Below are 23,593 nucleotides of genomic sequence, written 5' to 3'. Positions count from 1 at the left end.
ACCTGTTGACTTCCAACGTTGAGGAATGGCACAGACTGTTGAACAGTGAAATGAAAATGGACACTGAATTTGGACAGGGGAATTAGGAAATGTGACTAAAGAAATGGTCTAATAAGTTTTCAAAAGGCCTTTAAATGGAGAAAGTGAAGTGGTTTAGTACGCTGAAGCAGCTGAATGCTGTGCCACTGACAACTGACTGGACAAGAGGACGTTGCAGTTGGTTACTTTTTCCAGCTCCTTTCCAAGGATTTTCAAGAGAAATTCCATTTTAAAAGGTTCATCTGTTAAAATTAGGATTTGCTTTGGCTTTCTGCATTTTATCATCCCATCCCAACCAAAAATGAAATTTCCAGTAGGGCAAGGTGAGAACGTATAGTGATTCCACAGATGCCATTTTGAAAATGGAAGGCAAGATTTATGTAGTGACCCGAAGGATCTGAACTCTCAAAGACAAATCAAGTATCTTGGATTCTACATATGTGCAGAATGACAAGCATGTTTAATGAATTGAACCTTTTGGATGCTTTCTAAGATGGAGTCGAAAGGTCGAGTGATTTATCAAAGAATATTTCAGTGTAGGGTCATGCCGAAGAATCAACATCTAATGGTAAAGCAGAATGAGCGAGCTACATTTACTATCTTGGAGTCAAGGGGTGCAAATATAATAATCTTTATCAGTGTCACAAGTAGGCTTACATTAACACTGCAATGAAGTTGCTTTGAAAATTCCCTAGTCACCCCACTACAATGCCTGTTGGGGTACACTGAGGGAGGAAACCGGAGCACCAGGAGGAAACCGACGCCAGACAAAGGGAGAATGTGCAGACTCCGCACCGACAGGTGTCCCAAGCCGGTCCCTGGCACTGTGAAGCAACAATGCTAACTACTATCCTACCGTGTCACCCATAATTCAGAATGCAGGCATGGAGGAGGCTGCATTGGTAAGACAGAGCAAATCTATGAATGGATTTACAAATTAAAAATGTGGTTTTGAAATTTAGGTGGAGGGTGTTGCATAGATACATAGAAGATAGAAGCAGAGGGAGGCCTTTTGGCCCTTCGAGTCTGCTCCACCATTTATCATCCAATTCAATTGCCTAATCCTGCTTTCTCCCCATAACCTTTGATCCCATTCCCCCCAAGTGCTTTCTCTAGCTGCCTCTTGAACATGTTCAATGTTTTTGCATTAACTACTTCCTATGGTAATTAATTCCACAGGCTCACCACTCTTTGGGTCAAGAAATGTCTCCTCTCTGTCCAAAATGGTTTACACTGAATCCTTAGACTGTGACCCCTGGTTCTGGACACACCCCCGGTGGGGAACATCTTCCCTGCATCTACCATATCTAGTCCTGTTAGGATTTTATAAATTTCTATGAAATCTCCCCTCGTTCTTCTGAACTCCAGCGAGAGCAAACCTAACCTAGTCAATCTCTCCTCATATGACAGTCTTGCCATCCCTGGAATCAGTCTGGTAGACCTTCGCTACACTCCCTCGAGAGCAAGAACATCCTTCCTCGGAAAAGGAGACCAAAACTGCACACATTATTCTAGGTGTGGCCTCACCAAGGCCCAGTATAATTGCAACAACACATCCCTGCTCCTGTACTCGAAATCTCTCGCAATGAAGGCCAACATACCATTAGCCTTCTTTACCGCCTGCTGCGCCTGCATGCTTACCTTCAGCGACTGGTGCACAAGGACACCCAGGTCCCTCTGCACACTCCCCTCTCCCAATTTACAACCGTTCAGGTAGTAATCTGCCTTCCTGTTTTTGCTTCCAAAGTGAATAACCTCACACTTATCCAAAGTATACTGCGTCTGCCATTGATTTGCCCACTCGCCCAACCTGTCCAGATCATGCTGCAGGATCTCTGCATCCTCGTCACAGTTCACCTTCCCACCCAACTTGGTATCATCTGCAAATTTTGAGATGCTACATTTTGTTCCCTCATCCAAATCATTGATCCATATTGTGAATAGCTGAGGTTCTAGCACAGATCCCTGTGGCACCCAACTTATTACTGCCTGCCAATTTGACACGGATCCATTAATTTCTACTCTTTGTTTCCTCTCTGCCAACCGGTTTTTCCTCTCTGCCAACCGGTTTTCTGTCCACATCAATACTTTCCCCAATACATGCGCTTTAATCTTGCACAATAATCTCTTGCGTGGGACTTTGCCAAACGCCTTCTGAAAGTCTAAAAATATACCACATTGACTGGCTACCCCTTATCAACTGTACTCGTTACATCTTCAAAGAATTCCAACAGATTTGTCAAGCACAATTTCCCCTTCATAAATCCATGCTGACTCTGACTGATCCTGCCACTGCTTTCTAAATGTTCTACTATAAAGTCCTTGATAATGAATTCAAGCATTTTCCCCACTGCAGATGTTAGGCTTACTAGTCTATAATTCCCTGTTTTCTCTCTACCTCCCTCTTTGAATATTGGAGCGACATTATCCACCCTCCAATCTGCACTCTGGGATGCAGATTATCAGGCCCTGAGGGTTATCTGCCTTCAATCCCATCAATTTTCCCAGCACCATTTATCTACTAATATTGATCTCCATCAGTTCTTCCCACTCACTAAACCTTTCATTCTCCAACATTTCTGGCATCTGATTTGTGTCCTCTTTTGTGAAGACAAAACCAAAGTATGTATTCAATTGCTCAGTCATTTCTTTGTCCCTTACTATACATTCCCCTGTTTCTGTCTGTAGGGGGCTTACATTTGTCTTTACCAATCTCTTTCTCTTCACATATCTATAGAAACTCTTAGTGTCAGTCTTTATGTTCTCTGCAAGCTTACTTGCCGGGCTAGTTGTAGGTAGATCAGAGAAAGCAGAGATAAGTATTTGGATCATGGTATTGCATGGAGTGCAAGTGGTGAATTATTGGTTGAGTTGTTGTTTATAACTCTTGTCAGTGCATTATTGGTTCTTGTTGACCACCTGATTAACTGCATGCAGTAATCGGCTCAGCTAATATTTTGGTATGTGCCTGTGGTGAGGTGAGATTTCTCCCACCTGTCTCATGTTAATTGGCTATTAGAAATTAATAACTTGAAATGAATCAATTTCATCTTGAAATGGTGAACATATTGTCTCTTAGTTTTTTTAAAATTTAGAGTACCCAATTTATTTTTTTCAATTAAGGGCAATTTAGTGTGGCCAATCCACCTATCCTGCACATCTTTGGGTTGTGGGGTGAAACCAATGCAAACACGGGCAGAATGTGCAAACTCCACACGGACAGTGACCCAGGGCCAGGATCGAACCTGGGACTCGGCGCCGTGAGGCAGCAGTGCTAACTATGGTGCAACTGTGCTGCCCCTTTGTTGACTATTAGTTAAATTATAAACTTGTTTTTTCATTTAGTCAGTCACATGAAGTTTATTTCTAAAATACCTAGCACCAGGCAACAGCTCCCTCTTTTTTTCATGGCCTCAACTGCAGGTCATAGAACATAGAACAACCTTACCAATCATGTCCCAACACCTGTGCATAGTACAGATCTTACCTGGTCCCATTACCCAAATCTAATCTGGTCTGTTTATATTGCCATCTAAAAATAGGAAAACAAATTTAGTAAGGGGAATATATGTGAGATCTATACAGAGATGAGTAACAGATGAAACTTCTTGCAGAAAATGGCAGCTCCTGAATCACATACTCTTAATGTTGAACAGGCGCTGGAGTTTGTGTGAGTTCTCCTCCCACAAACCAAAGATGGGCAGGGTTGGTGGATTGGCCATGCTAAATTGCCCCTTAATTGGAAAAAATTATTGGGTACTCTAAATTTATTGTTTTTAAACTGTCCAGTAGAACCTCAACATTATTTTAAATTAGCATTGAAAGAGTAATTTTGAGGGAATTAATTGAACACGTCTCGTTGTGATGATTTACAGCAGGCAATCTTCTAAACTTTGGTGACTGATATGGTTCTCTGCTCCTCAGCCCAGCCTCTGTATCTACAATATACAGTGAAATGAGTCAGTCAAATCAATAAATGAAATTGGTAGGCAATATTAAGTGTCATCAGTGTTTCGCTGCAAGGAAATGTGGTAATAATGGGATAATGAGCAGATATTGTTTTATGGTGTTCAAGACATCAGAAAATCTCGACCTCTCATTTTTGATTATTGCCTTGATATTAATGCCCACCTGAGGGGGCAAAGTTATTCATTTATTGACACCTCTGACAGTGAAGCAGTTTGTCAGTATTGCACAGCAGTGTCATCCTACATTGTGTGCTCCAGTCTCTGGAGCAGAATTTGAACCCATAACCTTCTGTCTCTGAGGCAAGAATGTTACGACTGAAGCAAACCTATCAGTAGTATGCCTTTTGTTCATTTTGTATTTGCTGCAAAGAGAAATGAGGATTGAATGTTTATTTAACAGGTGGCCTTGGAAAAAGGAGTAAAAGTGGAAGTCCAGCAGATTCCCCACGCTCAAATGAGAAGGAAAAGGAGAAAAATAAGAGTTCAAAATCTAGCTCTGGTAAAGACCGGGATAAGAATGATTCCATCAAATTAGAAAAAATGGAAAAAAGTTCAACAACAAGCAAAAAGGTATAGTCTTGTCTGCATACATCCTCAATAATTGATCAGAGAATAGAATTAAAAATGGAAGTCAGGTACGTGAAAAAGAAATTTACAGAGCCTTTTTGAAGTCGGACATCAGTTTTTGATCCAATCTTAATGTCAAATTTTATAATTTTTAGAATAAGCTTTAGTGTATGCATGTAATTTATTTATACTGTGGACTAAAAATGTTTTGACAAGAACCTGCAAAGTTAATAAATTTTAAATAAGATGTTAAAAATTTATAGGAAACTTGAATCTTTATTATCAGTATGACATGATTGGCTTGGAAATATTGCCAGAATTAGCAGCTCTTTGGGGGAACTCCTCTTTCCTTAAGCAATAAAGTTTAAAGATAGTTGAAGTAAAACAGAAAATATTGAGAACTGATAGTAGACCCATGAATGTATAAAGAAACAGATCAGCATTTTAGTCCTTCAGTTCAGCCAAAGAACCAAAGATCATCTTTGTGAGCTTGTGCATGCTTAGATTGTTTCATACCTGTAAAGCACACTGAATCTTGGAAAAGAAATACGAGGGCCGATGCACAATAGTGGATCATTCCAATCCTGGCCACTTTACTTGAGTTTATGTTGTATACATATTATGTAAGCTAAGAATATAAGCCATTACATGCCTATAATGGACAATAAAAGTTCAAGTTATGGTAACTGTCAACATATAAAGTTTACTTGTATTAATTTCTTGATGAATGAGTATAAAGCATTGGCTTGCAGCCGTATCATGAATCACATAGATATTGGGAAGGGGGGTGAAATTGGAACCCAGTTTGAACAGTGTGAATGTTTTTCTCAAATCCTCTTTTGTTTGTCTCTTTGATTCTGTCTATGTTCCAGCTCTAGTTGTTCTGCTCCATTGAGTGTTCCACCTTTGACTCGGGTTCCTCTGCTTAACAAAATCCCATCCTGTGTTCCAGCTTAATTCACTTCCTGAAATTTGTTCCTGGCCACACTCTGGGCTGCACAACCACTCGCAAGTCCAAGACTTAGAATTAGGATGATACTTCGTACTGAAAGAGCAGCCTTATTCTACTGCCACACTGGCAAGTCACCTAATTTTCTGGACATTGCTTTGCACATTTTTAAAGAATTGCCATTTAACTAGAGAGGAAAAGAGACCTCGAGAAAGTAGATCCTGTTTTACATTTCTACTGTCATGCGGTGAGTTACTGGCATGGAGTGAACAGAGCTGGAACATTGTGGTCTCTCGGTGAAATCCTATAACAATACTGAATAGAAAGGATAGAACAGAACAGTAACTGGAAACCTTTGGTAACCTAGTAAACAATGCAGAATAGCGGTTCTTAAGTACATGAGCAAAACTTGAAAGAATTGCAAGCTCACAACGTTAAACTGGCTCAGTGGCATTGTTGAATTAGTTTGTGTACCAAAAACATTTTTGCTTGTGCCGATGTGCTTTGTTTCTCCTTGGGGGATGCAATTAGTGTGATCTAGATCTGTTCAACATGTCTGAAGTTTGTGGCACATTTATTTTCTTAATTGTTATGTCTTACAGGAGTCCAGACATGATAAAGGAGACAAAAAAGAGAAGCGCGAAGGTGGAGGGCTGAAAGAAGACAAAAAACAATATCCTTTTTATTCATCCTGTGATAATGAAATATTAAAATTTACAGCTGAAGATTAGAATTGTGGCCATTTCTGTGTAAAATTAGAACGCCCGTTAAATATTGTCTACCATATAAAATCAGTAAAACTAAAAACATGTTATAATGCAGATGTGCCCAATTTAAGGCACTTGCACTGCTTCCAAAACGGCGCCTGTTTCAAAATGTCATTAGAACGTCCACAGCAGAAATGCTGTATATTTTGCTATTTTTCTTAACAATCATACTCATAAATCATCAGAAAAACATAGATAATAAAGAATGACACAACTAATGGTAAGATTTTAATTTATTTTTGAAATCAACTGAATATCAACTATCCCACCTTTTTTTGGCATTTATCTTGGAATGCAGTTATGTTGATGTCAATTTGTTATTTCGCAATTGCTTTTTCCTTCCCATGATGCGCACACAGCTCAGTGAAGGCAGCGTTGGGTCATTGTGCTAAATAGCGATTATAGGAATTTGGAGAAAGGGGGATTGCAGTGCAGAGGGAGAAGGAGATGCTATGTAATTTAAATTAAAGGCATAAATAAAGGGAGGCACAGTGTCTAGGAAGCAGCGATCCGGGTTCAGTTCCGGCCTTGGTTCACTGTCTGTGTTTGTACATTCTCCCCGTGGTGCATGGGTTTCCTCCGGGTCCTCCGGTTTCCTCCCACAGGCAAAGATGTGCGGTTTAGGTGGATTGGCCATGTTAAATTGCCCCTTAGTTTACAGGTTAGGTTATGGGGTTACGAGGATAGGGCAGGGCGGACGGGGGAATGGGCCTAGGTAGAGTGCTCTTTCAAAGGATCGGTGCAAATTAACAACTGAATAGCCTCTTCCTGCACTGGAGGGTTTCTAATATTCTAAATCTAAGAGTAATCATGATTTGATGGTGGGCATATGATTGGAATCTATTCTGATAGACTGAATAAATTCACTTAGAACATAGAACGATACAGCGCAGTACAGGCCCTTCGGCCCACGATGTTGCACCGACATGGGAAGTCAAAAACTAAAGGCCATCTAACCTACACTATGCCATTATCACCCATATGCTTATCCAATAAACTTTTAAATGCCCTCAATGTTGGCGAGTTCACTACTGTTGCAGGTAGGGCATTCCACGGCCTCGCCACTCTTTGCATAAAAAACCTACCTCTGACGTCTGTCCTATATCTATTACCCCTCAATTTAAGGCTATGTCCCCTCGTGCTAGCCACCTCCATCCGCGGGAGAAGGCTCTCACTGTCCACCCTATCTAACCCTCTGATCATTTTGTATGCCTCTATTAAGTCACCTCTTAACCTTCTTCTCTCTAACGAAAACAACCTCAAGTCCATCAGCCTTTCCTCATAAGATTTTCCCTCCATACCAGGCAACATCCTGGTAAATCTCCTCTGCACCCGTTCCAAAGCTTCCACGTCCTTCCTATAATGAGGCGACCAGAACTGTACGCAATACTCCAAATGCGGCCGTACCAGAGTTTTGTACAGCTGCAACATGACCTCATGGCTCCTGAACTCAATTCCTCTACCAATAAAGGCCAACACACCATAGGCCTTCTTCACAACCCTATCAACCTGGGTGGCAACTTTCAGGGATCTATGTACATGGACACTGAGATCCCTCTGCTCATCCACACTGCCAAGAATTTTACCATTAGCCAAATATTCCGCATTCCTGTTATTCTTTCCAAAATGAATCACCTCACACTTCTCTACATTAAACTCCATTTGCTACCTCTCAGCCCAGCTCTGCAGCTTATCTATGTCCCTCTGTAACCTGCAACATCCTTCCACACTGTCTACAACTCCACCGACTTTAGTGTCGTCTGCAAATTTACTCACCCAACCTTCTGTGCCCTCCTCTAGGTCATTTATAAAAATGACAAACAGCAACGGCCCCAGAACAGATCCTTGTGGTACACCACTCGTAACTGAACTCCATTCTGAACATTTGCCATCAACCACCACCCTCTGTCTTCTTTCAACTAGCCAATTTCTGATCCACATCTCTAAATCACCCTCAATCCCCAGCCTCTGTATTTTCTGCAATAGACGACCGTGGGGAACCTTATCAAACACTTTACTGAAATCCATATACACCACATCAACTGCTCTACCCTCGTCTACCTGCTCAGTCACCTTCTCAAAGAACTCGATAAGGTTTGTGAGGCATGACCTACCCTTCACAAAACCATGCTGACTATCCCATATCATATTATTCCTATCTAGATGATTATAAACCGTATCTCTTATAATCCTCTCCAAGACTTTACCCACAACAGACGTGAGGCTCACCGGCCTATAGTTACCGGGGTTATCTCTACTCCCCTTCTTGAACAAAGGGACCACATTTGCTACCCTCCAGTCCTCTGGCACTATTCCTGTAGCCAATGATGACATAAAAATCAAAGCCAAAGGCTCAGCAATCTCTTCCCTGGCTTCCCAGAGAATCCTAGGATAAATCCCATCAGGCCCCGGGGACTTATCTATTTTCACCTTGTCCAGAATTGCCAACACTTCTTCCCTACGCACCTCAATGCCATCTATTCTAATAGCCTGGGTCTCAGCATTCTCCTCCACAACATTATCTTTTTCCTGAGTGAATACTGACGAAAAGTATTAATTTAGTATCTCGCTTATCTCCTCAGCCTCCACACACAACTTCCCACCACTGTCCTTGACTGGCCCTACTCTTACCCTAGTCATTCTTTTATTCCTGACATACCTATAGAAAGCTTTTGGATTTTCCTTGATCCTATCTGCCAAAGACTTCTCATGTCCCCTCCTTGCTCGTCTTGGCTCTCTAGATCCTTCCTCGCTTCCTTGTAACTATCAAGCGCCCCAACTGAAACTTCACGCCTCATCTTCACATAGGCCTCCTTCTTCCTCTTAACAAGAGATTCCACTTCTTTGGTAAACCACGGTTCCCTTGCTCTACCCCTTCCTCCCTGCCTGACTGGTGCGTACTTATCAAGAACACGCAATAGCTGTTCCTTGAACAAGCTCCACATATCCAGTGTGCCCAACCCTTGCAGCCTACTTCTCCAACCTACACATCCTAAGTCATGTCTAATGGCATCATAATTGCCCTTCCCCCAGCTATAACTCTTGCCCTGCGGGGTATACTTATCCCTTTCCATCACTAACGTAAAGGTCACCGAATTGTGGTCACTGTTTCCAAAGTGCTCACCTACCTCCAGATCTAACACCTGGCCTGGTTCATTACCCAAAACCAAATCCAATGTGGCCTCGCCTCTTGTTGGCCTGTCAACATATTGTGTCAGGAAACCCTCCTGCACACATTGTACAAAGAATGACCCATCTAATGTACTCGAACTATATCTTTTCCAGTCAATATTTGGAAAGTTAAAGTCTCCCATAACAACTACCCTGTTACTTTCGCTCTTTTCCAGAATCATCTTCGCCATCCTTTCCTCTACATCCCTAGAACTATTAGGTGGCCTATAGAAAACTCCCAACGGGGTGACCTCTCCTTTCCTGTTTCTAACCTCAGCCCATACTACCTCGGAAGAAGAGTCCCCATCTAGCATCCTTTCCGCCACCGTAATACTGTCCTTGACTAGCAGCGCCACACCTCCCCCTCTTTTGCCCCCTTCTCTGAGCTTACTAAAACACCTAAACCCCGGAACCTGCAACAACCATTCCTGTCCCTGCTCTATCCATGTCTCTGAAATGGCCACAACATCGAAGTCCCAGGTACCAACCCATGCTGCCAGTTCCCCTACCTTATTTCGTATACTCCTGGCATTGAAGTAGACACACTTCAAACCACCTACCTGAACACTGGCACCCTCCTGCGAAGTCAAATCTGTGCTCCTGACCTCTATACTCTCAATCTCCCGTACCCCAAAACTACAATCCAGGTTCCCATGCCCCTGCTGAATTAGTTTAAACCCCCCCAAAGAGCACAAACAAATCTCCCCCCCCAGGATATTGGTGCCCCTCAGGTTCAGATGTAGACCATCCTGTCTGTAGAGGTCCCACCTTCCCCAGAAAGAGCCCCAGTTATCCAGAAATCTGAATCCCTCCCGCCTGCACCATCCCTGTAGCCACGTGTTTAATTGCTCTCTCTCCCTATTCCTCGTCTCACTATCACGTGGCACGGGCAACAACCCAGAGATAACAACTCTGTTTGTTCTCGCTCTGAGCTTCCATCCTAGCTCTCTAAAGGTCTGCCTGACATCCTTGTCCCCTTTCCTACCTATGTCGTTAGTGCCAATGTGGACTACGACTTGGGGCTGCTCCCCCTCCCCCTTAAGGACCTGGAAAACACGATCCGAGTCATCACGTACCCTTGCACCTGGGAGGCAACATACCAAATGTGAGTGTCTCTCGCTCCCACAAAATCTCCTATCTGTGCCCCTGACTATTGAGTCCCCAATTACTAATGTTCTACTCCTTTCCCCCCTTCCCTTCTGAGCAACAGGGACAGACTCCGTGCCAGAGGCCCGTACCCCATGGCTTACCCCTGGTAAGTCCCCCCCCCCCCCCCCCCCCCCCCCACAAGTATCCAAAACGGTATACTTGTTACTCAGGGGAACGACCGCAGGGGGTCCCTGCACTGACTGCTTCTTCCCAGTCCCTCTTACAGTTACCCATCTATCTCCAGTCTTTGGTGTAACTACTTCCCTGAAGCTCCTATCTATGACCCCCCTCTGCCTCCCGAATGATCCGAAGTTCATCCAGCTCAAGCTCCAGGCCCCTAACACGGTTTTTGAGGAGCTGGAGTTGGGTGCACTTCCCACAGATGAAATCAGCAGGGACACTGACGGCGTCCCTCACCTCAAACATTCTGCAGGAGGAGCATTGTACTGCCTTCCCTGACATCACCTCTAGATTTAAAAAAAAACAAGAAAAAGAAAGGAAGAGCTTACCTGATATTCCCTCAAACCCTGCTCCCGCTGAAAGGTAAGCAAATTTAAAGGCACTCACTCACCTTCACGACAGGCCCCTGCTCCCGCTTCCCAACAACCGTGGTTTTTTTTTTGGTTAGAGGAGGAGGTAGGGTGGGAAACACTGATAAAGTGTTTCGGGTTTAACTGTCACTTGACAACAGCCCCTCCACAAACCACCTTCAAATTAGGCTGACCGTTCTGCACGTATGCAAATTTCCCCAGAACAGCTGATCAGTAGCTCTGCTCTGCTGGATGCTTGCCTTCACTCAAACTCCTCGGGTCTTCTTCGCAGGTACACCTTCAAATTAGGCTGACCGCACTGCACGTATGCAAATTTCACCAGAACAGCTGATCAGTAGCTCTGCTCTGCTGCCCTCTGCTGGGCATGGATTGATCAGGGATAGTTGTCATGGTTCCATTAGGGGAAGATCACATCTTACAAACTTAATTGCACTTTTTGAGGAAGTAACATGGAGGACCAATCAAGTTAGTGCAGTGGATGTTGTCTGCATGAATTCTAGTGAGGCGTTTGATAAGGTCCCGCATGACAGGCTGATAAAAGTAGAATCCCATGGGAAAGAGAGGAAGGTTGCGAGTTGGATCCAAAATTGGCTCAGCAAGAGGAAATAAAGGGTAATAGTCGGTGAATTCTTTTGCAAATGGAGAGCGCTTAGCAGTTGAGATGCACAGGGCTCAGAATTGGGGGCCTAGCTTTTTGTAAATATTAATGATTTTGAACAAGCTGGGCCGAAGAGCCTATTTCAATGCTGTAAAGGACTTCAATGTGAGAAGCATGATTGGGAAATTTGTAGATGACACAAATTTTGGTCATGTAGTTGATAGTGAAGAGGGAATGGTATCAATGGTTTGGTTGAGGGGTGGAAAAGTAACAAATGGAATTCAATCCAGAAAAGTGTGAGGTACATTTGGGGAGGGAAAACAAATCAAGGTGGCATGGTGACACAGTGGTTAGCACTGCATCACAGCACCAGGGACCTGGATTCGATTCTGGCCTTGGGTGACTTTGTGGAGTTTGCACTTTCCGTGTCTGTGTGGGTTTCCTTCCTTCCGGTTTCCTCCCACATTCCAAAGATGTGCAGATTAGGTCGATTGGCCAAGCTAAATTGCCCCATCGTGGATGAGGTATTGAATACAAAAGTAGGGTTGTAATGCTGGAACTTATAAAATGCTGATTAGGCCACAGCTGAAATTTGTTTACAGTTCTGGTCAGCACCTTACAGGAAGGACATTATTTCTTTGGAGAAAGCGCAGAGGAGATTTACAAGAATGTCCCCAGGGCTTGAAAATTACAGTATGAGTGGAATTTGGGTAGGCTGGGGTTGTTTTTCTTCGAACATTGGCTGAGGGGTGCAAAATTATGAGGACCAAGATAGGGTGAACAGGAAAGACCTGCTTCCCGAGCTGATAGGTCAGTTGCCATGGAGCCATAGATTTAAGGTGATTAGATGGGACATGGGAATTTCTTTTCCCCCAAAGGGTAGTGGGCATCTGGAATTCACTGCCTAACATAGAACATAGAACATAGAACGATACAGCGCAGTACAGGCCCTTCGGCCCTCAATGTTGCACCGACATGGAAAAAAAAAAAACTAAAGGCCATCTAACCTACACTATGCCCTTATCATCCATATGCTTATCCAATAAACTTTTAAATGCCCTCAATGTTGGCGAGTTCACTACTGTTGCAGGTAGGGCATTCCACGGCCTCACCACTCTTTGCGTAAAAAACCCACCTCTGACCTCTGTCCTATATCTATTACCCTTCAATTTAAGGCTATGTCCCCTCGTGATAGCCACCTCCATCCGCGGGAGAAGGCTCTCGCTGTCCACCCTATCTAACCCTCTGATCATTTTGTATGCCTCTATTAGGTCACCTCTTAACCTTCTTCTCTCTAACGAAAACAACCTCAAGTCCATCAGCCTTTCCTCATAACATTTTCCCTCCATACCAGGCAACATCCTGGTAAATCTCCTCTGCACCCGTTCCAAAGCTTCTACGTCCTTCCTATAATGGGGCGACCAGAACTGTACGCAATACTCCAAATGCGGCCGTACTAGAGTTTTGTACAACTGCAACATGACCTCATGGCTCCGGAACTCAATCCCTCTACCAATAAAGGCCATCACACCATAGGCCTTCTTCACAACCCTATCAACCTGGGTGGCAACTTTCAGGGATCTATGTACATGGACACCGAGATCCCTCTGCTCATCCACACTACCAAGAATTTTACCATTAGCCAAATATTCCGCATTCCTGTTATTCTTTCCAAAGTGAATCACCTCACACTTCTCCACATTAAACTCCATTTGCCACCTCTCAGCCCAGCTCTGCAGCTTATCTATGTCCCTCTGTAACCTGCAACATCCTTCCGCACTGTCTACAACTCCACCGACTTTAGTGTCGTCTGCAAATTTACTTACCCATCCTTCTGCTCCCTCCTCTAGGTCATTTATAAAAATGACAAACAGCAACGGCCCCAGAACAGATCCTTGTGGTACGCCACTCGTAACTGAACTCCATTCTGAACATTTCCCATCAACCACCACTCTCTGTCTTCTTTCAACTAGCCAATTTCTGATCCACATCTCTAAATCACCCTCAATCCCCAGCCTCCGTATTTTCTGCAATAGCCGACCGTGGGGAACCTTATCAAACGCTTTACTGAAATCCATATACACCACATCAACTGCTTTACCCTCGTCCACCTGTTCAGTCACCTTCTCAAAGAACTCGATAAGATTTGTGAGGCATGACCTACCCTTCACAAAACCATGCTGACTATCCCTAATCATATTATTCCTATCTAGATGATTATAAATCGTATCTTTTATAATCCTCTCCAAGACTTTACCCACCACAGATGTTAGGCTCACCGGCCTATAGTTACCGGGGTTATCTCTACTCCCCTTCTTGAACAAAGGGACCACATTTGCTATCCTCCAGTCCTCTGGCACTATTCCTGTAGCCAATGATGACCTAAAAATCAAAGCCAAAGGCTCAGCAATCTCTTCCCTGGCTTCCCAGAGAATCCTAGGATAAATCCCATCAGGCCCCGGGGACTTATCTATTTTCACCTTGTCCAGAATTGCCAACACTTCTTCCCTACTCACCTCAATGCCATCTATTCTAATAGCCTGGGTCTCAGCATTCTCCTCCACAATATTATCTTTTTCCTGAGTGAATACTGACAAAAAGTATTCATTTAGTATCTCGCTTATCTCCTCAGCCTCCACACACAACTTCCCACCACTGTCCTTGACTGGCCCTACTCTTACCCTAGTCATTCTTTTATTCCTGACATACCTATAGAAAGCTTTTGGGTTTTCCTTGATCCTACCTGCCAAAGACTTCTCATGTCCCCTCCTTGCTCGTCTTAGCTCTCTCTTTAGATCCTTCCTCGCTTCCCTGTAACTATCAAGCGCCCCAACTGAAACTTCACGCCTCATATTCACATAGGCCTCCTTTTTCCTCTTAACAAGAGATTCCACTTCTTTGGTAAACCACGGTTCCCTCGCTCTACCCTTTCCTCCCTGTCTGACTGGTACGTACTGATCAAGAACACGCAATAGCTGTCCCTTGAACAAGCTCCACATATCCAGTGTGCCCAACCCTTGCAGCCTACTTCTCCAACCTACACATCCTAAGTCATGTCTAATAGCATCATAATTGCCCTTCCCCCAGCTATAACTCTTGCCCTGCGGGGTATACTTATCCCTTTCCATCACTAATGTAAAGGTCACCGAATTGTGGTCACTGTCTCCAAAGTGTTCACTTACCTCCAGATCTAACACCTGGCCTGGTTCATTACCCAAAACCAAATCCAAAGTGGCCTCACCTCTTGTTGGCCTGTCAACATATTGTGTCAGAAAACCCTCCTGCACACATTGTACAAAGAACGACCCATCCAATGTACTCGAACTATATCTTTTCCAGTCAATATTAGGAAAGTTAAAGTCTCCCATAACAACTACCCTGTTACTTTCGCTCTTTTCCAGAATCATCTTCGCCATCCTTTCCTCTACATCTCTAGAACTATTAGGTGGCCTATAGAAAACTCCCAGCAGGGTGACCTCTCCTTTCCTGTTTCTAACCTCAGCCCATACTACCTCGGAAGAAGAGTCCCCATCTTGCACCCTTTCTGCCACCGTAATACTGTCCTTGACTAGCAGCGCCACACCTCCCCCTCTTTTGCCCCCTTCTCTGACTTTACTAAAGCACCTAAACCCCGGAACCTGCAACAACCATTCCTGTCCCTGCTCTATCCATGTCTCTGAAATGGCCACAACATCGAAGTCCCAGGTACCAACCCATGCTGCCAGTTCCCCTACCTTATTTCGTATACTCCTGGCATTGAAATAGACACACTTCAAACCACCTACCTGAACACTGCCGCTTTCCTGCGAAGTCAAATCTGTGCTCCTGACCTCTCTACTCTCAATCTCTCGCACCCCAAAACTACAATCCAGGTTCCCATGCCCCTGCTGAATTAGTTTAAACCCCCCCAAAGAGTACTAACAAATCTCCCCCCCAGGATATTGGTGCCCCTTGGGTTCAGATGTAGACCATCCTGTCTATAGAGGTCCCACCTTCCCCAGAAAGAGCCCCAGTTATCCAGAAATCTGAATCCCTCCCGCCTGCACCATCCCTGTAGCCACGTGTTTAATTGCTCTCTCTCCCTATTCCTCGTCTCACTATCACGTGGCACGGGCAACAACCCAGAGATAACAACTCTGTTTGTTCTCGCTCTGAGCTTCCATCCTAGCTCCCTAAAGGCCTGCCTGACATCCTTGTCCCCTTTCCTACCTATGTCGTTAGTGCCAATGTGGACTACGACTTGGGGCTGCTCCCCCTCCCCCTTAAGGACCCGAAAAACACGATCCGAGACATCACTTACCCTTGCACCTGGGAGGCAACATACCAAACGTGAGTCTCTCTCGCTCCCACAAAATCTCCTATCTGTGCCCCTGACTATTGAGTCCCCAATTACTAATGCTCTGCTCCTCTCCCCCCTTCCCTTCTGAGCAACAGGGACAGACTCCGTGCTAGAGTTCCGCACCCCATGGCTTACCCCTGGTAAGTCGTCCCCCCCACAAGTATCCAAAACGGTATACTTGTTACTCAGGGGAACGACCGCAGGGGGTCCCTGCACTGTCTGCTTCTTCCCAGTCCCTCTTACAGTTACAGCCTAAGTTGGTGGTTGAGGCTGAAATGCTCAACCTGTTTAAAAGGGACCTGGATTTCCATCTGAAGAGCTGTAAACTGGAAGGCAATAGATCAGGAGCTAGAAAGTGGGATTAAATTGAGTGGCTAATTTATATTTCTCTTTGGCTGGCACAGACATGATGGGCTGGATGGCCTCTTTCTGTGTCATGACTCATCTATTTAAGATCTATGGGGATAACATTTGAATTAAATAGGGATGCCAACAATGGGATCCAGTTGTATTCAATAAAAATTTGTTATACAAATTAAGTAACAATTCAAAGTAAGCGATACTCAACTGAAAACATACATGAATTGGTAGATTTTTGAGCAAAATAAAGGCATCTGAGACCTGTTGCCAGCAATTCCGGTGCCATGTGGGAACTTCAAGAGCTTGATGTGTCTTGAATAACCATGTGTGGGGGAAGCTCCTCCGATTGCTGAAACCTGAACTCAATTTCAGAGTGCGTCGACTGGAACCTTTTTCAGGGTGTTCAGGAGGCTGAGAGTTTCTTCCAGTGCATTTTCCAGAAGACGGTCACTCGACAGCAGCGGAGACCAAGAAAAAAACAAGTTATGGCTATCTAACAGGGTATGAAGAGGCAGGGAATGCCATTGGAAGTGTGCCACTCAAACCATGCTAAATAATGATGAGGGTGCAGGTGCCAAAGAGCTCTTTTAGAGCTAGTTCAGAGCTCTTCCACAGCACAACGGAGAAAATCACGGCACAGGATCACGGCGAATGTTTAGAAATATGATGGTCATGAGGAATTTATGGGGTTTTAGAATCATAGAATGTACAGTGCAGAAGGAGACCATTCAGCCCATGGAGTCTGCACTGGCCCTTAGAGAGCACCCTACATAAGCCCATGCCTCCACCCTATCCCCATAACCAAGTAACCCCACCTAACCTTTGGGACTCTTCAGGGGCACTAGCATGGTCAATCCACCTAACCCGCACATCTTTGGACTGTGGGATGAAACTAGAGCACCCGGAAGAAACCCATGCAGACACTGGGAGAAAGTGCAAACTCCACAAAGACAGTCACCCGATGCAGGAATTGAACCCGGGTCCTTGGAGATGTGAGGCAGCTGTACTATCGGTGCACTTTTGTCAGCTGTGTTGCCTCCCACCTGGTACCAGGGTAAAATAAGTCATTTAATGGGTGTAGAATATTTTGTGCTGGGAAGGAGAATGCACATAAGTCATAATCTACGTTGGAACAGTTATGTAGTTCGGGAAGGGTTGAAATACATGCCGAAATTGTCTTCAGGCATATAAATAGCAAAGCATTAGATAGAGGGAGGAGTGAAGCCAATTCAGGACTGAAAAGGAGAGATCTAAATGAAGTCAGAAGGCATGGCTGAGGTACTAAATGAGTACTTTGCATTTGTCTTTAACCAAGGAAGAATATGCCAAAGACCTAGTAAATAAGATGGTAGTTGAGATACTGGATGATTAAAAATTGATAGAGTAGTATTAGAGAGGTTGGCTGTACTTAAAAGGTGAGAATTCAGCAGGACTGGATGGGATGCAACTGAGAATGCTGAGGTAAATGATGGTGAAAATTGCTGAGGTACTGTCCATTTATCTTCTCATACTCCTTAAATAGGAGAATAATAGTGCCAGAGGACTGACAACCCCTGATATTATACCCTTGTTCAAAAGGGGTGTAAGGATATAAACCCAGCAACTACAGACCAGTGATTTAATGCCAGTGGTAGTAAAGCTTTTAAATCCAAGCCAAAATTTAACAGTCGCTTGGACAATATGAAATTACTTCAGGAAATTCAGCATGGATTTGATAACGTTTTTTGCAGAGGTAACAGAGAATTGGTGAGGGTTAATATGGGTTATAGGATTTCAAAAATTGTTAAATTACCACATCGTGGGCTTGCCAGCAAAGTTGAGGCCCACAGAATAAAAGATACAGTGGCAACATAGAAATGAAGTTGGCTGAATGACAGGAAAGAGTATTTTTTATTGGAGGACTGCGTGCAGTGGGACTCTCCCGTTGGGAGTACAAAGAATTTCAAAAATTACAGATGACACAATTGCGAACTGCAAGAAGGATAGTGATTGACATCAAGAGGACATAGACAGGCTAGTGAAATGGATGGACCGGTGGCAAATTAAATTTGGTGCTGAGAAATGTGAAGTGACATATTTTGGAAGGAAGACCGAGAAACAATATAGAGGATACAATTCTAAAGCAGGAGCAGATTTGCACAAGTTTTTAAATATGACATGGCAAGTTGAGAAAGTGGTTAAAAAGACACCAGGGATGCTATTCACCGATCGCGGGACTAAGTGTCTGCGCTGTCGTGAATGACGCGGGCAGTAGCGATTCTGGCCCCCACAGAGGGCCAGCACGGCGCTGGTGCAGTTCACTTCGCTCCAGCCTTACATCCTGGTGCGGACTAGGGGCGGTGCCAACCCGCTCATGCGCAGTGGCGAAGCGCCAACCGACACATGCACGGTAGACTCACTGAACACTCCAGCCCCGCGCAATATGGCGCGGGGGTTCAGGGGCCGGAAGCGCAACAAAGTAGGCCCGGATGGGAGAGGCCGATCGGTGAGCCCCGATCGCGGGCCAGACCCCATCAGAGCCCCCCTCCCCCCCCCCCCACACCCCGGGTGAAGGAGCGCTTTTCCCTGCCCCAAAGGCCGTCTCCCGACCCTTCGCGTAGAGTTACCGCCGGCAGCAACCAGGGGTGAACGCCGCTGGCGGGACTCTGCTGTTTCTGCGCAGCTGCTCGGAATAGATGGCCCGGCCACGGACAGTGGCCCGCGAGCGGCGCCATGCCAAACACGCTGGTGTCGGGGCGGCATGGCGCGGTTGCGGCGATTTTCTGGCCTGGTGCGGGGCTGGGAGAATAGAGCATCAGGAATCTGAAGCTCTATAAAGATCAAGCAAATTACAAACCTTTTTAAAATACTGGATTATTGTGTCCAATTTTGGATAACACCCTTCAGGAAGAATGCTAGGACTTTAGACGGGGTGCAGAAACGATTTCCAAAAATGGTTCACAGGATGAGATATTTGAGTTGATGGATAGATTCGAGAAATTGGGGGCTTTTCTTTGAGAGAGAAGGTTGAGAGCTGTTTCAATAGGTGCTCAAAGTCCTGATGAGTCTAGACAGAGTGGATGGAGAGAACCTGTTCCCATTGATGAAGGGTCAAGAACCAGAGGACACTCATTTCAGGTGGCATGAGAGAAAAAAAAAATTAACACAGCAGATGGTTAGGATCTGGAATGCACTGCTTGACAGTGTGGTGGAGACAGATTCAATCATGGCTTTTAAAGGTGGAATGGGTAAGCACCGGAAAGAGAAAATTTGCAGGGCTATCAGGAAAGGGAGTAGGACTAACCAATTTGCTCTTATTGAGAGATGGCATGGATACAACAGGCTAAATGGATTCCTTCTGTGCGTTAACCATTCTATGATTCGGCAGAGTTTCAGAGGCAATGGGGAAATGCTGCAAGGAAAGATCGAGAATAAATCACATTTATAAGGGATATAGGGAAGAATTGTCGTTCATGTTAACTTTCAAGCTACATATATTCCTTTGAGATTATACAAGAAAGCATGCATGTTTCTTTCCATCGAGGGCAGCACGGTGGCGCAGTGGTTAGCACTGCGGCCTCATGGCACCGAGGTCCCAGGTTCGATCCCGGCTCTAGGTCACTGTCCGTGTGGAGTTTGTACATTCTCCCTATGTTTGCGTGAGTTTCGCCCCCACAACCCAAAAGACGTGCAGGATGTGTGGATTGACCACACTAAATTGCCCCTTAATTGGAAAAAATGAATTGGGTATTCTAAATTTATATATATTAAATAAATGTTTCTTTCCAGAAGAGGGCAGGAATTTGAAGCAGATCTGGTCAATACGTTAATATGACCTATTTAAACTGACCTTTGAATTATAATGGCAGGGGAGAGGGCTTTTCACAGTAACTTCATTGCAGTGTTTATGTAAGCCTACTTGTGATAATAAAGATTGTACATAAAAAGATAAGTCCAACCAATCAGTGACCTCGTTCCAGGATTTTGTCTGCTTTTAAACCTGCTGCTTATTGTTAGGATGAACAAGTTCCACTCTGCTGTACTGGTAGCAACAAAATGGATCTTTTGGGACTGATAACTTTCATTTACTTGATGAATTTAGTATAAAATATCCTATGATGTTTCCCGGGTAACAGTCAAGCCCAAGCAAGAATAAAGGAGGAAAGTGGTGATGTTAGAGGTAGTTTTAGTTGAAGATGGCACAGCAAAGTGGATGGAGGTAGGGAGAAACTTCCAAAATGTGAGGGCAGGATGGTTGATGGTTCTGCCATCAGAAAAGCTAAGGAAGGCGGCATGGTGTCACAGCGGTTAGCACTGCTGTCTGACAGTGCCGAGGACCCAGGTTTGATCCCGGCACCGGGTCACTGTCCATGTGGAATTTTCACATTATCCCCATGTCTGTGTGGGTCTCACCCCCACAACCCAAAGATGTGCAGGGTAGGTAAATTGCCCCTTAATTGGATTTTTAATAAACACCCAAGGAGGGAGAAACACGGACCAAAATTTGAAGAAGAAAAGTAATGGGGGATTGGAAAATGTTACAGAAGTCTGATTGAACAAGCCTATTGTCGATGGAGCCAAGAGTTTTGAAGTGGTGTATATGAGGAGCTGAAGCACAATGAACCAATTGTGCTTCCCAAGGCAAGTGTTAGATAAGTGCGAATATATGAAGGTGGAATGGAAGGGTTGAAGCTGAGTGCAGTCTGAATTTGGTGCTTGGAGATGGAAATAGGTAACCTTGCTTTTCAGTCTTGCAATAATGAAATTTAATTATATACTGAAAGTAATTGAGTAAAGTTCATGGGAATTGAAAATCTTACCTACTGTTGTTATGGCCACCTCTAAAGCTGCAGATCAGGAGTTTCCAGAAAGAACAGGCTATAGTCACCAAACTGCAAAAGTGTGAGCAAGGGGATAATGAGTTGACTCCTCCCCAATTTTCCCATTGCCCCTGTGAAGAAGCATTTTGCCTCGCCAAAGTTTTTCTCTGCTGGTTCAATTGAGACTGGCATTTTGCTGTGTGACAAACTGAATGTGAACCCATAGTTTGCATTGACATATTGGCACTCATTTAAATTCCAACCAGTTAAACGTGCTGACACTGCAAATTCTAGTACTGTGCAGAAGTCCGCATCTTTGATTAATTTTTCATTTTAGTTTTCTGAAATATCATTTTGTTGAATGTTTTGCAGGTTTCTCCCCCCCCCCCCCCCCACATTGGATTTCAAGCTGCTGCCATGGATTTACTAGTGCTACTGAATTTTGGATACATGGACTTCATTTGTAAGGATGGCAAATCAAGACAGAGGACCTAACCGAAGCCTATTAAAACATTTTGTTGAATTCCTTTCACTCCATTTCTGTTGGCCATCGTTTAAAAGTTGAGTTGTGTTGTCTTTTAACTTGATGTTTTGTCTGTATGCATGTCATTTTCAGTATAATACTAGCAAGTGGTTTGCTCTTAAATATAAGCACAATGTGCTGTACGCAGCAAAACCACAGAGTACATTTTGTAGTCACTTTGAGAACAGATTGGAGTCTGCTGCAGACTGTCTACAACCTTCTGTCTTCACCTTTACGGCAATGAAGATATTTGTATATTATGTATACACTAGTATAGTGATTGTGTGTAATTAAAATCAGCCGTGGTTTAATTTACTGATTAAAACTATCCCGTGCAGCATCTTGTGTTTATTCCATGATTTTAAAACAAATTGCAAGAATTGTCCTTTAAAAGATGAAATTAGGTTCAAATTGTACAACCACAGGAGATTTCTATTTCCATGAATACCTATGTTTGGTCATAAATTTTCAAGATTGCATTTGAATTTTTTATCTGCTGTATTCTACCAGTGTAATCTTTTTCTAAATAAATGGATAGTTTTCTCAGTCGGTCATTTGTTGTAGTGGGAGTTTTGCTCATTCTTTTGGTACCGTAGTTTTGAATTTGCAATTATGACTTTTACTCTTGTCACATTCAAAGAAGATGTACATAAAACAAAAAATATCCTGATCACTTTGAAGTTGCAACTTTAAAAAAAGTTTCGGCATTCTATCAAAACATTTGAAATAATCTGAATGTCTGCTTTATTTATAGATGTGAAAACACTGTGTATTTATGTTTTCTAAAGGCTGCTGGGTGCCAACAAGATTCATAGAATCCTACCGTTCGGCCCGTCGAGTCTACACCGACCTCCCAAAAGAGCACCGTACTTGGGTCTCCCCCTCCGTTCTATCCCTGTAACCCCACCTAACCTGTACATCTTTGGATATTAAGGGGCAATTTTGGCAATCCACCTTACCTGCAAGTCTTTGAACTGTGGGATGAAACCGGAACACCAAGGAAATTCACGCAGGCACGAGAACGTCTTCAGCCAGAATTGCCAAATGGATGATCCATCTTGGCATTGGCCCTTGCTCCTCAGCTTGCCTCATCCCTTGGTCTTCAGCCAATTTAATTCACTCCACATGATTTAAGAAGTGGCTGAAGGTTCTGGGTACTGCAAAGTCTGTAGTCCTGGCACTGTTCCAATAGACAAAAACAGAAAATATTGGACAATCGCAGCAGCTCTGACAGCATCTGTGGACAGAGAAGGGAGTAAATGTTTTGAGTCTGGATAACTCTTCGTCAAAGCTGTCAAAGTACTGAAGAGTTGTGCTCCAGGACATACTACACCCCTAGCCAAGCTGTTCCAGTACTGCTACAACACTGATATCCATCCAGCAATGTGGAAAATTATCCAGGTATGTCCTGTGCACAAAAAAGCAGGAAAAATCCAATCTGTCCAATTGCTATCTCATTGGTTTACACTCAGTCATCAACAAAATGATGCAAGATGTGCCGACAGTGTTATCAAGCAGCACTTAGACAGCAATGAACTGTTCACTGATGCATAGTAAGGGTCCCAGCAGTGCCACTCTGCCCTTGACATCATTACAGGCTAGGTTCAGGCTTGGGCAAAAGAGCTTAACTTGTGAGGTGAGAGTTGTTACCCTTGATATCAAGGAAAAACTGAAGTTAATGCGAATCTCGGGGGAAATTTTTCCTGGTTGGAATCATACCCAACACAATGAAAGATTGTGGTAGTTGTTGGAGGTAAATCATCTTAGTTCCAGAGCTGAGATGTTCAAAATTAAAACATTGGGATTGACTTGG

At 44.0% G+C, this 23,593-nt stretch overlaps 1 protein-coding gene across 5 annotated transcripts in view; it reads left to right on the top strand.

The window, feature by feature from the left end:
* thoc2 (THO complex 2) overlaps window positions 1-22,332 on the top strand; it is a 229,431-nt gene extending 207,099 nt beyond the window's left edge. For all 5 annotated transcript variants that reach the window (XM_038775383.1, XM_038775386.1, XM_038775387.1 and 2 more), the window contains 4 exons: window positions 4,408-4,577; window positions 6,126-6,196; window positions 6,462-6,510; window positions 21,630-22,332. In XM_038775383.1, the coding sequence (XP_038631311.1) occupies window positions 4,408-4,577; window positions 6,126-6,196; window positions 6,462-6,489 (269 nt within the window). In that variant the 3' untranslated portion in view covers window positions 6,490-6,510; window positions 21,630-22,332. The remainder of the gene's footprint in view (window positions 1-4,407; window positions 4,578-6,125; window positions 6,197-6,461; window positions 6,511-21,629) is intronic.
* The last annotated feature ends 1,261 nt before the right edge of the window (window positions 22,333-23,593 follow it).

The sequence above is a fragment of the Scyliorhinus canicula genome, chromosome 17 (assembly GCF_902713615.1).
Source record: "Scyliorhinus canicula chromosome 17, sScyCan1.1, whole genome shotgun sequence".
Lineage (NCBI taxonomy): Eukaryota > Metazoa > Chordata > Chondrichthyes > Carcharhiniformes > Scyliorhinidae > Scyliorhinus > Scyliorhinus canicula.
Note: the sequence above shows the minus strand (reverse complement) of the source record. Positions and strands in the feature narration are given on the sequence as shown.